We start from the raw sequence: 16,896 nt of genomic DNA, 5'->3' as shown, positions 1-16,896 counted from the left end.
GCTAACAGTAGTAATGGTCCGTTTGTTCACGGCACAGAATTCTACAATTTTTCTGTTATCACAGTGTAGAATTCTGTGGTTTAGGGTGAACGCAAAATTGGTTGGCCTAGATCTACTATTCTAGGCTATAACGGTGAACGCGCACCGGGTGAGAATAGCCAAAAGACTCGCCTGAACTATTTTCACCCCCTTTCCAGCTCTCTAGCAATGTTCTGTCATCTGCTTTCGTCTCATTTCTAATAAATGTTGTCTGCAAAATTTACTAAATTATATTTCTTATTGATTTTCAGAGATGCAGAAGATTCTGTGAGACAGAGAGATGGCTACAACTATGATGGTTACACATTACGTGTCGAATTCCCAAGAGGCAGTGGGGCAATGGGAGGGGGCAGAGGCGGTTTTAGAGGAAGAGGAGGATTTGGAGGGGGCAGAGGGGGTCCTCCATCAAGACGGACTCAGTATAGAGTTCTTGTATCAGGTTTGTTTCAAATTTCTCCCAGATCGATTTTTTTAGGAAGGACTTTAGTAATGAGCTACCACCCCAACACAGGAAAGAAGAGACCTAATCCAACCCCTCACCTTACCCCTAACCCCAACCCACTATTCTACTCTGTTTAACAGTGGTCACTCATTGCGGCAGTCCTCCCTTTTTTTCACGGCCAGCTCTATTCGGACTCAATTTGAGTCCGAATATGGGTTTATTCTATTCAGACTCGGGTCCGAAAAAATTTTATTTATACGGACTCAGCTTCTAAGTTAGTTATGTGAGAATGTGACTGTAAGGAGGTTATATATATAATAATATAACTGTCATCGGGGGATTTTACGTAAAACCAGAATTGGAACTAGAATTACCTACTGGGACTGTGTAATTGTGTCAAAAGCTTGCACTCTCATTAGATCTACCCAATGGTAGTGTCTAAGTACTCGGTAACTGACAACTCAGGGTCTTCCCACCACCACTACAGCTTCATCTTTACTTCCACCACCATTTGTCTTTCCACATGTTTAATTTCATTTTGTTGTGGGTTAATAGTTTTTCTGTAATTTTTTTTTTTTTTCAATCACTTCACACAAAACCGACAGCCGTGGCCTCTTCCCCCAGCGAGCCGAGGGTGCGATATCGCTACATGCAATCTCATTGGTCTACATAATTAACTTTGGGCCCTCCCCCCACGGCTAGGTCAACTCAATTGGTTTGTTCTGTTTATTCTAATGATGCTGGGGGGCCAGTTTAGATAGATCTAGTTTCTGGATATTAAAGCTCACGTCTCGATTATCATTTAATCGAGGGGGAAAAAGTTATTAAAATGCAGGAAATATCTAGGGACAAGGGGTCGGAAGTCTGAACGGCCGTCATGCTGGACCCAATTCAGAGTCTGAATATAATTTTTGCCTATGTGGACTCGAGTATGAATAGTCACTTTGTTTTTCACAGTTCTTTGTCTGTCAAATGTTTGTGTCCATACCTGTTGGAGGAATGCCTCTCTAGTTTAGAGCAGGATCACAGAGTGCCTGGAGGGTCGATATTATTGTAGTTTTGTTAAATGTTTTACATGTTCCTTTCAAATGTTGTAAGAACCTTGCTGTAGGTTAATCAAGTTTTCTTAGTGGAGCTTTTGCAAAGTAGTGCCGTATTGAGCGTCGTTTTTCTGATTATACAGAAATTGATTCTGCTTTCATACGTGATTTTCTTTGTTTCTGACATGTTAACTATTTTTAAGTGAAAATTTGGGAGGCTAAAGTAAGTTGTATTCGTCATGCTATTGGTAACGGTTGTTGCTTGCTGGTTCTGAAAGAAACTGCTTGTTGTGTACAGTACTTTCAAAAGCTAGCAACCATAACCAAGCGATGAAGAAAGTGATGAATGGTCAGTGAGCTAAAGCCCTGGCTTTGCAGTGTTTGATATCTTTGTTGTCCCGTTGCTTTAGTGGACTTTTAAAATGTTAATTTCACTTTTACGTTGTGGGTCAAAGGATGATTTGTTTATTTATCTTGAGGGATTAATTAAAAGAAGGGATGATTTTATTTCTCTTTTCTACAATTGATGTTTCTCTGTGGTCTACTCTCTTAACTCTGAAATGTATTTTTAGTGTGCTGTCCTTTATTTTTATGCCCTTCTGCTCTAGTTCTAAATTTTGGATCCTTGTGTCTCAAATTTACTTTTTGCACCCTGCCGTCTAATACCTTTCTTGTGTGCATAGTCATTCTGGTGTGTCGCTCTCTTTTTTACTTGGTGATTTAGTTATCAGACCTGCCACTCATAAATATCCTGATTTTTTGCCACAAATCTTAAGCATCCCGATTTTCCCGATTTCGATCGCCAGTATCCTGATTTTTTGTGGTTGCGTCCGATTCTTAGGGGAAAAGATGAAAAGTCCTGCAATCTTTTTTGCTTGGAAGCATCGATTAGACCTTTTATCGGCAGGAACTTGGAATGCTACTTTCTAAAGCATCTGTACCAAATCTAGTAGTTGACTCTCTCACGTTATTTCAACTTAAACCGACGTAGCATCGATCTTGAATTCCGACATGGATACGCTCAAGATCTACTGGGGACCGTCGGCTGCCGGGGTCAACAAAGTTTGTTCACACCGGTCGCATTGGTCGAGGTGTTTTTCAGGACTTGACCGGGGGAGGAGGTGGGGGTATTGTTTTGACACTTGGGCTGTGCGTGCCGTGATACAGGTACTAATTGAGGATAAAAGAATAAGAAAAAGGAAAGAAATGAACAACCTTGGCGCGATTTTTTTTTCGGGGGTGGGGGGGGGGCTTGAGTGTATATACGATGGAAGTCAAACGTTGTTACTGTATGAAAACGCGGGCTTTTAGCATGGATGATTAGGGTTGTGTGTCAGCTATTTTCAAAACCACAAGGGTTTCAGCTTTACTGCAGCCTGCGCTCCCCCAGTCTATCCAACTCCGACTCGAGTACGTGTATGCTGTCTTTCACTTTTCTCTCTATTTAGGGGCCCAAACATGAACTTATCCCTGCAAAAGTTTTCTCTTGCATACTTGCCTCATAAAAGGGAACCAGGACCCCCATTCCCCAGTGCCCCTTATGACTGATTTGCCGTTGATCCCGATTTTTTTACTCTTAGATCCTGATTTTTAGATTTCATAGAGTGGCAGGTCTGAGTTATGATCACCAGTGTGTAAAATGTAGAGATTATGTAGGAGCTGTCACTCATTAGAAATGTTTGGTGTCATGCTGCAGGCCTAATGGTGGTTAGCTGAGGGTTTATCTTTTACTCTTCCCATGTCTCAAGGGCTGCCTCCGAGTGGCAGTTGGCAGGACTTGAAGGATCACATGAGAGAAGCTGGCGATGTTTGCTATGCAGATGTGTTCAAAGACGGAACAGGTGTTGTAGAGTTTCTACGCAAAGAAGACATGAAGTATGCTGTCAGGAAACTGGATGACACTAAGTTTAGGTCTCATGAGGTATGTAATATTAATGGGGGGATGGGTTTGTTTGTTTGGGGGTTTTTTTTCAAGGTTCTAGTCTTGGACTTTTTCGGGAGAACTCTTATCATTTGATTTGGAGGTGTGTGCCCATATTCATCAAGGCCCAGAATGCTGCCCAGGGAGTGATCTGTGGCGCCAACAATTTGGTGGACCGGACTAGCCTTGGCTGAGTTTCAGGTGCAGGTCTATACTGTTGTTCGTTTTTTATTACCGTGGGTTTCATTGGGTACTTTAATTTACTGATAAAGTGCCTGTCGAATTGCAAAAGAAAACTTTCACACAGCATGGGTTATGATTAAGACAAATGGATATCCTTTGGTTAAAATTTGTTCTTTACCCCATTGTTTTTTAACCATGATTAGCCAGTGTGCTTGTTCTATCTTTTGTTGTTCCTTTTTGAGAATGTCCGGTTGTTATAAATAATCAAATAAACAGTAGTAGGATACTTATTTTTATGTTGTGATTTCACAGGTTACAGTGCATCTGTTTTAGAGAAAGTTTGTGTTGAATCAATAGCGTAAAAATCTTTAATCCCGTCATGGAACTTCAATTTAAAGAGATCATTTTTGTACTCTTGGTTCATTGCATGTAAACTTATGACACCCGATGTTATGAAGAGCATATCATGTGTTGTTTCGTCACAGGGTGAGGTTGCATATATTCGTGTGAAGGAAGACAACCCCCGCTCGTCCAGAAGTCGCAGCCCCTCGCCAAGACGCTCTAGAGGCAGCCCAAGATATTCTCCAATTAGAGATAGAGAGCGTTCGTACTCTCCTTATAAATGATTCAGGGGATATTTTCTCTCCTGATTTTGATGGGAATGTTTTTTAGAGTATGTTTTGTACACTTGGGGGTGGGTTTGATTTAGGGGTTTTATTTTTTGGGGGGGTTGTTTGTTTTTTCGTTTTCAATGACAAAAGGGTGTTATATGTCTGTCATAAGCAGCAGTCAAATGATCATTCCATCACTTCTCTTTTCATGCAGTAGACATTTTTTTGGCCTTACAGCTTTCATGGTGTTTGCAGAGTAGATTCATTTTTCTTTTATGGGTCTAAAAACAAAAATTGGTGGAGTAGATTTAAATTGCTAGTATTTTTTATGAATGCTATTAACTGTCAAGTTCTAGTCAGATTTTTTTAGGGGCTTGTTTTTGTCATGGGAAATTTGAAAGTGAAGGGGGTTTTTTGTTTCCTCCCCCGTGTACTACCAGCTGCTCATAAATTGCTTGTAGGCTTGTCTGCTTTTGCATGTTTTAAGCAAACAAATAGTGTTCTTTTTTTTCTCCTACTCTGATACTTTAACATATTACACCCTAATGGTCTGGACAGGAAGTCCATTCCTAGATCGTAAGCAAGGGGAAGGAACCCCCCTCCCGTGAATAAAGGTGTTTAAAAACACATTTTAAAGATCTAAACGAATTCCCAAAATCCTGAAAGAAATAAAAAGTTAAAAAAGAAAAATAATGTAGTTTCTGAAAAATATAACTATGTATGCGCAAACTGTTGGAAGTGTTCTAACTTTAGTTCAACCGGGGTGTCCGACCCCGACCCGTCACTCTCTCTCTCTCTCTCTCAGCCTTGCAGTCCGGGCCCTAGATCTAAAATCTAGATTTTCTACATCTGATCAATCTGAATCGCCCCAAATTCTTGCTACAACATTTTCATCAAAATCTGAGTCATCTGATTTGTCATGCATGTTTTTGCTCAAATCCATCGTTATTTCCTTTTTTTTTTTAACTCAATTGTGTCGCTTTTCAACAAGTCGAGGCACCTTTGAAGTGTCGGTAACGCGATCGCACTTTGATTGGCTCTAATACTAAAACTACTGGCCCGAAAAATTTTGTTTCATTATCAAACGGAAGACGAAACTTTTTCCAATAACTATACACATCAAAATCTCGGCTGCAGAGTCTCTTCAAGGCGTAACCTCGTTTCTAAAGACGCTAGGTCGGCGCAGGCTAGTCAGGGTGGAGCGCGTAAGGAAATTCGCGGGGCGTGTTAAAGTGTAATGTGTTGAGTAAAGTAATCATTGTAAACTCAGGAGTATTCTTGTGGGAAAATATTTATCAAACTTAACTTTGGAAAAAGTGGGTTGGGTTTTTTAATTTACTTTTTATTTGTTTAGGTTTGTATCAGTTTCATGCAAGTTCTGTTTTACCATCTGGAAAGAAATTACCATTGTGCTCGTCGAGATTTTCTGATGAAAGGAAGTGAAAAAACAAAAATTCAGTTTTATTGGGTAGTTGTTGGGGGGCTTTTTGTTTGGTTGTTGTTGTTTTTCAAAGTTTGGTGTGTTGGCATCAGATATACTCTTGTTACAAGTGTGAAATCAATTTGTTTATAAACCGTAGAGCACCATTCTAAAGCACTGGGAATGAATCTTAATATTGTTTGTTTAGTGTAGTAGACCCCTCTCATGGTGTCGCCTCCTCTCACTCCTCAGAACGCTCCTAAAACGTCTCTGGTCAGGATGGGAGACCGTCCAGAGGAGATGGAGCGCTGGAGTCGGATGGATGGAAGAGGTCAAGGGAAGGGCTAAAGTGGTCGAGGAGGATGCGGCCTTGTCTGGTCTCCTTGCTTCCTCTCTCCCTCCCGTCCATCGGTGGCTCCTTATTTTGTCGTTACGTTATCGGAGGATGAATGCCTCAATGGTATGATGTAGGATGGGGGGATTCCATGATCTGGGGGGGATTGTTTTTTTGTTTTGTTTTATTGTTTTTAACCATTTTTTTTATACTCGTCACAATTGTTTCATGGGTCTGTATTGCTCTCCATCAAGCTGTCATCCATGCATTTAGGAGCTCCAAGCATATTTTTTTGGAAATAGGTTTATTTTGAAAGTCTGTCGTGCACAGTCTTGAAGGGCAAGCTTGTATAATGTCTTAGGAAAGGGGCCGTACTTTAGAAATGTGTAACCTTTGCTCTCTGTGACATTGTGTCAATTTTTCCCCAATATTACATTTTTGACCATTGCTCATGCACTGCATTTCATTTTATTGTTCATGTTATTGAACTTTTTAATGTGTTTTGTGCATCCCTACTTTTTTTTTTTTAATGAACTCCATATCGGCTTGATTTTGGAATAGATCACCATGTTGTCATACATTTTTAGTTATGTGTCCTTATTCATTTGAGATATTCTCTGGTTTTGCTACTCTTGTCAACTTTTGAAAGTAGGACGAACAATGTGAAAGGTTTATTTGATGCCATTCTAACACTTTCTCTTTCCATTTTTTCCTTCTCATAGTTTCATGCATAAATGGATAAGGATTGGAAAAGATTGGAAGGGAAGGAATCTAAGGCTAAAGGAAATGGATTGGATTTGGATTATAGGCATTATGGATTTGGAATGGATAAATTGGAAGGAGGATGCATTGGACTCTGAATTGGGAATGGAAATCGGAACAAACACGGACTAGGATCATTGGAAGGAATGGATAAAGAAATCATGGGATCTGAAGGAATGAGCATGTAATTTGAATAAGCATGAATCACATGCAACATTTTTTCTATGTAGACACCTAGCAATGGATCTTTTTTGCTTGGAGACTTGCAAAGCAATGCCTGGAAACACTGCCAGAAGGCTGAAACCATCCCTTGTTTTGCAAATTGGAAAGGATGCTTTGTCGTGGAATATTCGGATTTACGAGTCCGTTGGAAAACTCAACGATGGAGACTTTTTTATGGGTTGCGAGTAGGACTTGGGAGTGGGTTGGTTTGGTCACTAAGTCGAGATTCCATTCCATACAGTATACAGTACAGGTACCATGGGTTAATGCGATCTTTATCAAAATCGAGATTCTCGGCCACACTGGCACAATATAAAATGGGAAGAGGATTTTGGTTATCGGAAGGAGGGAGGGGGTGCACTTTTATAACTGCCCCTTGAATTTTCTAACTCTTCCTATCACTTTATATAAAGTTCCTTCCGATTTTCATTTTGTCTTCCAGTTTATGGGGGAAAATATGCACCGTATTGAACAAAAAAAATTATATAAATAGTGTGGATTCTAATTGGTATAGGTATTGACGGATGTGATCAATTTTGTGCCCTCAGCTTATGGAGGTCATGAAACTTTTTTTTTTAATGTGGAAATACAAACAATGGCTGCAGAACCGAGGAGGTTAAAATGTATTTTGGAACCCTTTTGCTGGCGGCTGTTATGTCGCCTTCAAATCTTATCGAGTCGAATTCAGTAGTACGGCTAGGAATGCAAAGGACGCGCCCCCTTCTCCGCGGGATTTGGTGGCTTTGCTGCCACACTGACCCACTTTGCCCTCTCTCACATTTGTATGCATAGGATGTTAAGCACAATGCCTTCTAGGAACAAAAGGATTGGGATCCTCGAATACTGTCGACAGTATGCATCAAGAGTAAGTATTGATTTGGTAAGTATTTTATGTTTAGCTTTAAAGGCTTTTCTGGGCCTCAACTTGTCTAAATTCAATCTGGTAGGTTGGGGGTTATAATCCACCCTTTCTAAAGCTTGGGGACTATCTGGTTCCGGTTATTTCCCAAGAAAAATAATCATTTCTCGCTGAAGTGTTTTATTGTCTTCTTCGTTTGGATGGATTAATTAAAGTTGTTGCATTTTTAGAACCCGTAATTTTTAAGTGTTCACCTGTCCTTGCTGACTTATTTTTCTAATTGGTTTAATACATTTTGTTTTGTTGATGTAAGCTGCTGTTGAATCAAAATGGAATTGAATACAGTTGCTGCTTCTTGACAAACCTGGACTTTTGTTGATTATTTCTTTCTTTGCATTTAGTTTGGTGGCCCGTGTTCATAGTACACAGTGGGTGTCGCATTCAGCGAGGTTGCCGGGACCGGCTTGTTGTCCTCGTTGAGTCCAACTTCTCGATGAACGTGACTACGGCTAAAGAAAAGAAGGGAGACAAGTTATTAGAATTACACAGTGCTTCCACAAATTAGCAGAATTACTCCAAATTATGGGAAAATTTCAGTGAAAATTCGTGGAATAAAAATGTTTTTTTTTAATTACAGTGGAACTCGGATTCAACGAGGTCGCTGGGCCTGACCTAAAATTTCGTTGAATCCGAGTGCTCGTTATAGCAAACACAAGGTTTTGTGTAGATAATTACAGGCACTGAGCAAGTAATGTATAGTATAAAGAGAAGTCACAAGTAGAGCCTGAAATGTCTGCATTTTATGAGCGTGTAAAAATAAAAGACCGATTCGTTCAAATGCACACGCCTGTGTCATCTCGATTGTTTACCAAAAAGTTGTGTTGATGTATAGAGCCTAGCATACGACAACTTTTGATTCCATAGACCAGCGCACAATTCATTTCGTAGATGTCTCTACGTCAAGACTATCATTGTAATAATGATCAGTTGCCGAGGGGGAAAAAGACTGACGTGTTTGTATCTCTGCAACGTTCATCCCCTGGACCGCTAGAACTATTGGGAATAGACATGAGCTGGACACCATATCTTATATCAAATGAGTCATTTCTAAATACGGTACCCCATGCTTTGTGTCTGTAACCAGTCAAACCCGACAGCAACCAATCTTTCAATTTTTCTAATTTTGACAGTGGCTAATTTTAAACATCTGATCTGAATCTGTTCAATCATGATACATGTATTGTATTTGAACTTATTAGCTGACTACAGTAAAGCAAGAAGAAAATCAATTTTGCCTTTGCCAAGACTGTATCCTTCAAAATTTTTGTCGGCCTTGTTATGATGACGGACAAAAAAGGCGGGTGTGATTATGACAGACAAGATACTATTTGGTGTAACTAAAAGTCTTACACTTGTCACATATAACTGGAGACACTTTCCTAAGCAAGTACCCACTGATGTATGTGGCTGCTTAATTTTCCTCTATGAAAAGGTTTTCAACACTCCTGATTTAGCAGCTGAATAATACTAAACATCACCCTTTCAGTTTCCTTTACCAGAATCAAAAGGGCTTGAATTATATTATTTGTATTTTGGATGTGGGATGAAGTTGGTTTGAGTTTGTTACAATGCTTGTAAATTGCAGATGACTTGTTTTTATTTGTAGTAAAGCATTGAAGAAACTGTCAAACCTGCCAAGAAAAGGAATGTGGCCGTATGTGCTCAGGCAGAACCACATTTAGATCTACTTGACAGAAAAATGCCATCCCAGCAGCAACTTAAGAGTTACAAAAGCTGCAAAAACAGTATCTTTCAAGTCATAGAATAATAATAGCCTCTAATAATATTATTTGTGAAGAATAATGTGATAATTTAATCAACATAGCTCTAATAATATTATGAGTGGCATAGAACTATAACATCAACAACAGACACATGCATCACATTCACTTGTACAGTATAGACAACAAAGTTATAAATTATAATAGATCTAGTGACCACTAAGTAAAGAAATTGTTAAGTTTTTCTTCCTCTCAATTTTATGCTTTTCTCTAATTAACATTAGGCCTACTTTATTGAAGGGATCTCATACTCATAGTCATAAAGTCTAGTACAATGTATTATTCAATTGTTCTTTTTTATTGTTGTTCATACTTTGATGTACTAATAATAATTATAACCAAAGGCATTCCAGAATCCATAGATTTAACAGCTTACCCCAGTTAGCCTTTCCTGTGACATGCATTCTACATGTGCATCGCTTTGTTTTATTTTGATTTCCCAGTGAAATTCTTTTTTTTTTTTATGTAGGCCTCGGCAGCTGTATAAGTATAAGTATCTGTGTTAACAAACACAATGTGATGAGGTTTCATTTCTATTATAAATTCTTTATATATACAAATACTTTTTAACAAAATAACTTATTCTTGGCTAGATAAATAACCAAGATTTTTTTTTAAAAATTTTACTTGTGAAAATGATGTTTGAGATTGAGGAATTTCCACATTGTAAAAGAGCATGAGCCTTTCGTTAGCATTTTGCCAAAATGACCGCCCCCTGGAATCGACTAGTTCCAGTCCCGAGATTAATAGGCTACGGGGTGCCCACTACGGACGGGATCGGCCGATGCCTCAAAAACAAACATGTTTTGTTTTCAGTTTTAGGCGATCGGCCCGATCCAGCTGTAGTGGGCACTATCTGGCCTTCTCGTCCAGTCCCTTGTATGAATCAAAGTTGCATGATAGGCCTAGTGTGTTCCACCAATTCACAGGCAAGAAGTCGAGAGTCGCCCTTCGGTCATTCGCCCACCAGGCCACTACTAGATCTAGATCTACAGATCTAGAATCTAAATCTAGACCGAACAGCACACTCTTGGCTGGGTACAAAACAAAATCTAGATCTAGATTCTAGATCTAGAGAGATACGTTTATTATTCATTAAATACTCTCTCTCTCTCTCTCTCTCTCTCTCTCTCTCTCTCTCTCTCTCTCTCTCTCTCTCTCTCTCTCTCTTTCTTGGCTAAATCAATTAATTATAGATCTAGTAACACAAGATAGACATACTACCCTAGGCCTAGCAGCCTTGCATTGTAACCAATGTAAACTACCGCTCGCTCAGCGAGCCAATCACAATCCAACATTTTTGGGGTCCACCTAGATACCATGACTATGTAGACCCCAATCGGGGAGTACGTAGACACTCCCCCCAATTTCCAGATTAGAGGTGGGCGGTTCCGTTTTATTTTCGGTAACCGAAGATTCCCGATTATTAATAGCACATTTATTTGTAGATCTAGTTGTAGAAAGAACGCTGCATTATTTCTATTTAGTAATTTAGATTATATTATTAAATAGATCTAGATCTAGTACGCCACGGCACCCATGTAAAAAAAAAAAAAATCGACACGGACCAAGCCTCGCCTATCACGTATGAGAGAGAGAGAGAGAGAGAGAAAACATGCCTAGCCTATTGCTTTAGCATGAACTCATTCACACAGCTTGCCAAAAAAAACATGGCGGACGCCGCTGTTGAATGAGTCCATCGCGCAGCAAGGCGAGAGAGGGGCGTACTGTAAGTAGTGTAAGTGCCCCGCCTAGCCTGCGTCTTCTGGCCCGTGGGGATTTCTCATTTTCTGCGCAAATTCCGTGTTCTGGCCCTTGGGGATTGCTCTCTCTCTCTCTCTTTCTCTCTCTCTCTCTCTCTCTCTCTCTCTCTCTCTCTCTCTCTCTCTCTCATTACACATTGTTAATGAGCCTTTGTCGCTGCTATAACCGAATGGGCTCCGATGAGTTCCTGTTATTGCCAATACATGTAACATTGCCGTTTAGATTACAATTAATGAAGTGTTGGAAAGAGCTGGAATTGATAATATCAACACAACCGTAAAAAGATGGGAATCATATGACCTGTTTTAATAATGCCGAAGACAAGATTGCTATTTCATCAGACATGATTATTGGAGACCAACTGAAAAAAAGAAAACGAGGAAGTCCAAATGTAAGCGAAAGAGGCACAGTAAGAGTAAGACTAAGAAGGGATGAGGCAATCACCCAGAGCCTGGATGTGCCGAAATTGGAGAACGTGGCCAGGGACAGGCAAGCGTGGCGCCGACTGCTCTCCGCCGTATGTAACTGACAGTGACAGTATAAAGGGAGAGAGTTACCCCACCATGGCAGTGCTACTGACTGAAGTTGTCTTTAGGAGGCCATTCCCACAGGAGGGATGTTAACTGTACATTTTCTAATGCACAGTAGAATTGTAAAAACAGGCTGATTTATCAATGGCATGCTCATGATTCATACTGCGCCGCAATAACATAGGGGGGACTGCTGCTTTGTATTTCCTCATTCTTACTAAGGAGTGCTTATTTGGGCCACATATGGCCTAAATAAGGTAAGGGAGGGGGGTTTAGCTTATTTAGGCCACACATGCTCAAACTACCAGGGGACACCCTTTTAAGGCAACTGAGTTCGTTCCACTTTCATAATGGTGCACCTTTCTCATTTAGTACAGTTTTGTCTCAGTGTACAACTTATATATATCATAATGAATATTGTAAGAACAAAGCACGATACGCAAAGTTTTGCTCAATCTCAATGGTTTGAATGAGGGCCAGATTTTTCCTTCATGGAGGGGCAAAATCTAGGCTACCATTTTGGCACACTTTGGTCAAGTAAAAAGGTCAAATCCTCCAAATGGACTTCCGGGTCAAATTTGGGGTATAAAAAGTGTGTACACAACGTGGCTGAGTCAAAGTTACACTATCTTTGCCTGGGTGGCACTCTCTCGTACTGTCTCGTAGTAGTACATCTCTCGTACTGTCTAGTAGTAGTAGCCTACATGTGTAGATGTAGTAGTAGTAGCAAAGATCGAGAAGAATCTTTGGTAGTAGATCTATCTAGTAGGCAGTTTAGTGAACGTGCACGCGGCAGGGCGAATCGGCCTCGATAAGCCCCGTAGACCTTTGTGATCGGCCACGAAGCCTCGTGTTTTGATAGGTCTAAACAACTTAGTGTTAATCGCACTGCCACATCCGACAGGCCTTTATCTTTTTAAAAGGAAAAGAAATGGTCATCAAAATGGTTGAATTTGCGTGAAAATCGATTCGGTAGAACTGTAACTATTAAAATTTGCTTCTGAAAACAAGTTACAAGGCCATTTTTATAACTCGATGAGATAAAAACTACTGGCTGTATTATTCTGTATAAATTATGAAACTTCAGGACGTATTATTATTTTCCAACATCTTTTGCCGCCTTAGCTGTAGAGGTTGAAGTTTTCACAACACTAATAGATCTAGTAATAGGGCTTTCCGTAAAAAATGCATAGATCTACAAAAGCCGAACCACCGAATCGACCGGTCAGCGACCCGGGCACCCCACTCTCCCCTGCACACTGTGATAACATGTTGCTTCGGTATAATTATTCAACTATTAATATGTGCTGCTATGGCAATTGGGATGTACTGACTGACAAAGCGATTCACAGTTTTGTTTTTATTTTACCATATATTTGACTTTAATAGTGCAGGTGATAGCTAGATCTAGATTCCCTGTCTAGAATCAGTAGTAGCAGACAAATGCTAGAAGCAGCCAGAGAGCCTACAACTGCTAGATCTAGATCTAACTCATTGCTATGCCTTTGGGCTTTGGAATTGAAATAAAACGAATTGCACAGTTCTAGTTAATTTTAGATTCAGCAACTATCTGTATTTCCAGAATTAATAATAACAAATCTCACCATAACAATCACTTTTACTTTTATTAGAATAATTAGATCAACTTTTTTTTCTAAAATCTGTTTTGCGCAAACTTAAGACTTTCTCTACGTGTAGAGCACAGAATTTACATTGTAAGCCTCTGCTCAGTCTTTTATTTTTAAGTATATACTTTTAAATAAAATACGTATAGATATAGATCTATATAATCATTTTATGTTATTTTCTGGATATTGTTAAAAACGGGGTCTACCTAGCAAAATACTAGGTTTTAGGACAGGTGGACCCCGGGGTCACCGTAGTGAAATACATGTAAGTAGATTTATTTAAAGATTAGTAGACCCCGGGGTCACCGTAGTGAAATAAGTAGGTTTAATTTTAAAAGGATTGATGGACCCCGGAGTCACCATAGCCGTAGAGGAATAAGAAGGTTTAATTAAGAATTGGTGGACCCCCGGGACACCGTGATTAAACCTACTTATTTTACTACGGTGACCGCATGGTCCACCTATTCTAAAACCTAACTAGTATTAAATTTCGTTAGGTAGACCCTGGGGTCCACCTTAAACCTACACCTTCCTATTTCACTACGTTGACTCCTGGGTCCACCAATCCTTAAAATTAAACCAAGATCTACATGTACTTATTTCACTACGTTGACCCCAGGGTCCACCAAACCTTAATTAAACCTAGATCTACTTATAATTTCACTACGTTGACCCAGGGGTCCACCAATCCTTATTAATTTAAACCTAGATCTACCTATAATTTCACTACGTTGACCACGGGCTCCGCCAGTCTTACTATAAAATAAACTGAGATCTACTTATTTCACTATGTTGACCCCGGGGTCCACCGATCCTTAGTCAAACCTAGATCTACTTATTTCACTACGCTGATTCCAGGGTTCACATCCTAAAACAGCATTTTGTTAGGTAGACCCCGCGGTCCACCTATCCTTTTGGGGCTAGATAGACCCCGTGGTCCGCCTATCCACTTCCTTGATAATAACTGAAAAACATGCCAGTTGTCATGAATAGTGAAGAAAAATGTGGAAAAAAAAAGATAACGAGGTAGACGATAATTTGTCAAAAAAATTGCAAGTGCAAGTGAAAATCATAAGATAATTTTGTTATTTTCTGGTCATCTTTTCACGGTTTATAAAATGTTCCAGTGGGCTTACTACTAGATCTATGTCTCTGAAGAACATTTTGCTTGATTTTATTAGCTTTTTTCATGTACTTGAAAGCATAGAATAAAATAGTTTCACACAAATGTATGCACAATACCTTAAAAAAGAAAGATAAGGTCATTGTTGTTGCTGTTTTTTTAACGGAATCCGTTTTACGTTGAAAAAAGCGCTAAAAACAAGTTTAAATTTTTATAAGAATGCCCATAATATTAGGAATCCGAAATTACTACCTTGATCTAGTTTGCTGACTCTTTGATAACCATGAGCTGTTAAGAAAAAAAGAGAATGATATAGGATTTGTCTAAATATGACCATTAGTATTAGCATTAGTAAGATATTGCCCATTTTGTCCAATTATCCTTGCAGGTTTTAATCACCCTGTACTGCACCTCAATAAGCACAAAAAGAATATTTCTGTGACTTTGTATAAAGGTGTTTTGTAGTTGAGTTCTATGTAAAATTCTCAACAAAATAATGTACATTTGGACCGTACAACTGAGATAGACACTCATGCACACAATAACATTCACACATTACACACATACAAACACACTACTACATTTACTCTCTCTCTCTCTAGATCTCTCTCTCTCTCACCACAACCACACACAAAACAAACACATACACACCCACACCCACACACTCACACACACACACACACACACACACACACACACACACACACACACACACACACACACAACTCTTACACTTGGTCCACTTATTTAGAATCATCCTCTATTTTGAAATAATCCCCCGCACTAAATAAAAAGATCAGTAGAATCTCGACCTTCCGAATCCATGGTTAGTTCAAGAAATCTACCATATGATGTGGCCTAAATAAGGTAAGGGAGGGGGGTTTAGCTTATTTGGGCCACAGTGTGGCCTAAATAAGGTAAGGGAGGGGGGTTTAGCTTATTTAGGCCACACTGTGGCCCAAATAAGGTCACCCTTCTTACTATCGTCATTTTACCTCTACTTATTTTGTATGTTTGTCACTCTCTTGTGAACTATTTCCGGGGTGCCTTGATAATCGAAGCAGACTTTGTGCAGTTGAGGCTAGAGGGGTGAGTAGAGTAAGCCTGATTCCCCATTTGGATTTCTGTGTTGACACCCGCCCCTTTTCGCTCATATATATAACCTTATGATATTGCGAGCGCCATAAAACCTTACTAAAACAAACTAAAATAAAAATTTAAAAATAAAAGAGAAAGTTCAGTTAGCAAGTGTTCGACTCCGCCTGTTCTGACTCGGAAATACTTCTTTTAAAAGGTCGGCCCCACGGGAGGTCAGGGGGAAGTGGGGAGAAATTACACCATGTACTGGTGAACATGTCCCTTGTTTTAACGGTCAGAATTCCTGTGAATGTGAGGCATTGTGATGAAATAATGTGATCGCCAAGATAATGAAATCAAGCACAGAAATCTTAACTTTTTATTGCCGTTGGGCTTTTTTTATTTTGACTTTTTTTGTCTCAGCACCTTTTATGTTCATTTAATGAAAATCACGTGCGTATTTTACTGAAAACGTGGTCAAAGGCACAATAAAATCTAAATTTGCTATTTCCATCGACCGTAAAAAGCTTTGAAAGTCACTAAATTTTGGCAGTCTATTTTTTGCTAAATTTGCCTGGTACCTCTGAAACCAGGCGACCCCCGCCTCTTTCAATTGCAATTCATATCTCGACTTCTTTTCAAGATACGAGACGGGTAATTATTTTTCATTGAAAGTGAGATAAATGAACAAGCTTTAAAAAGACACAAATAACTCCACATGCCCCGAAAACTGATGAGCGCCTACTTCCACGGCGTTGTGATACATAACGGTCAGAATTCATAAAGTGTCACATTTACTTTGATAGTGGTTTTTTTTTGGTCTTATAGATGTAACTCAATAGAATGACCAAACACAAAATGAAAATAGACATCTGCTTTCCTCTTGAAAAAAAAAGAATGGTGATCTGAACATATAACTATTTATAACCTCAAATTGTATGAATTGAATTATCTAATTTAACGTATTTATGCAAGGTATCTGATCCCATATCGGCGGATTTCAATTAGTGTCCTTTTAGAAATTTTGATTTATAATAATATTACTCCATTTATTATTTTAATATTATTTCATTATTTTACTCAAATCAATTCTATTGTTA

The 16,896-nt window shown here is 39.2% G+C and overlaps 1 protein-coding gene across 3 annotated transcripts in view; it reads left to right on the top strand.

Annotated features, from left to right (window-relative positions):
• The window catches only part of LOC101856327 (serine/arginine-rich splicing factor 1A), a 13,482-nt gene extending 5,924 nt beyond the window's left edge, over positions 1-7,558 (top strand). Inside the window, exons 2-6 of one of the 3 annotated variants that reach the window (XR_220245.3) lie at positions 291-478; positions 3,270-3,442; positions 4,111-4,228; positions 5,909-6,116; positions 6,713-7,558. Coding sequence is in view for 2 of the 3 variants with exons in the window: in XM_005093866.3 (XP_005093923.1) it covers positions 291-478; positions 3,270-3,442; positions 4,111-4,251 (502 nt within the window). In the remaining variant the exon portion in view is untranslated. Of the gene's footprint in view, positions 1-290; positions 479-3,269; positions 3,443-4,110; positions 4,912-5,908 lie in introns of those variants that run through there. The other 2 variants (XM_005093867.3, XM_005093866.3) reach the window with 2 other exon arrangements.
• Positions 7,559-16,896: the final 9,338 nt, after the last annotated feature.

The sequence above is a fragment of the Aplysia californica genome, unplaced genomic scaffold, assembly GCF_000002075.1.
Source record: "Aplysia californica isolate F4 #8 unplaced genomic scaffold, AplCal3.0 scaffold00071, whole genome shotgun sequence".
NCBI lineage: Eukaryota > Metazoa > Mollusca > Gastropoda > Aplysiida > Aplysiidae > Aplysia > Aplysia californica.
The sequence above is the reverse complement of the archived record's forward strand: the minus strand, read 5'-3'. Positions and strand labels throughout refer to the sequence as shown.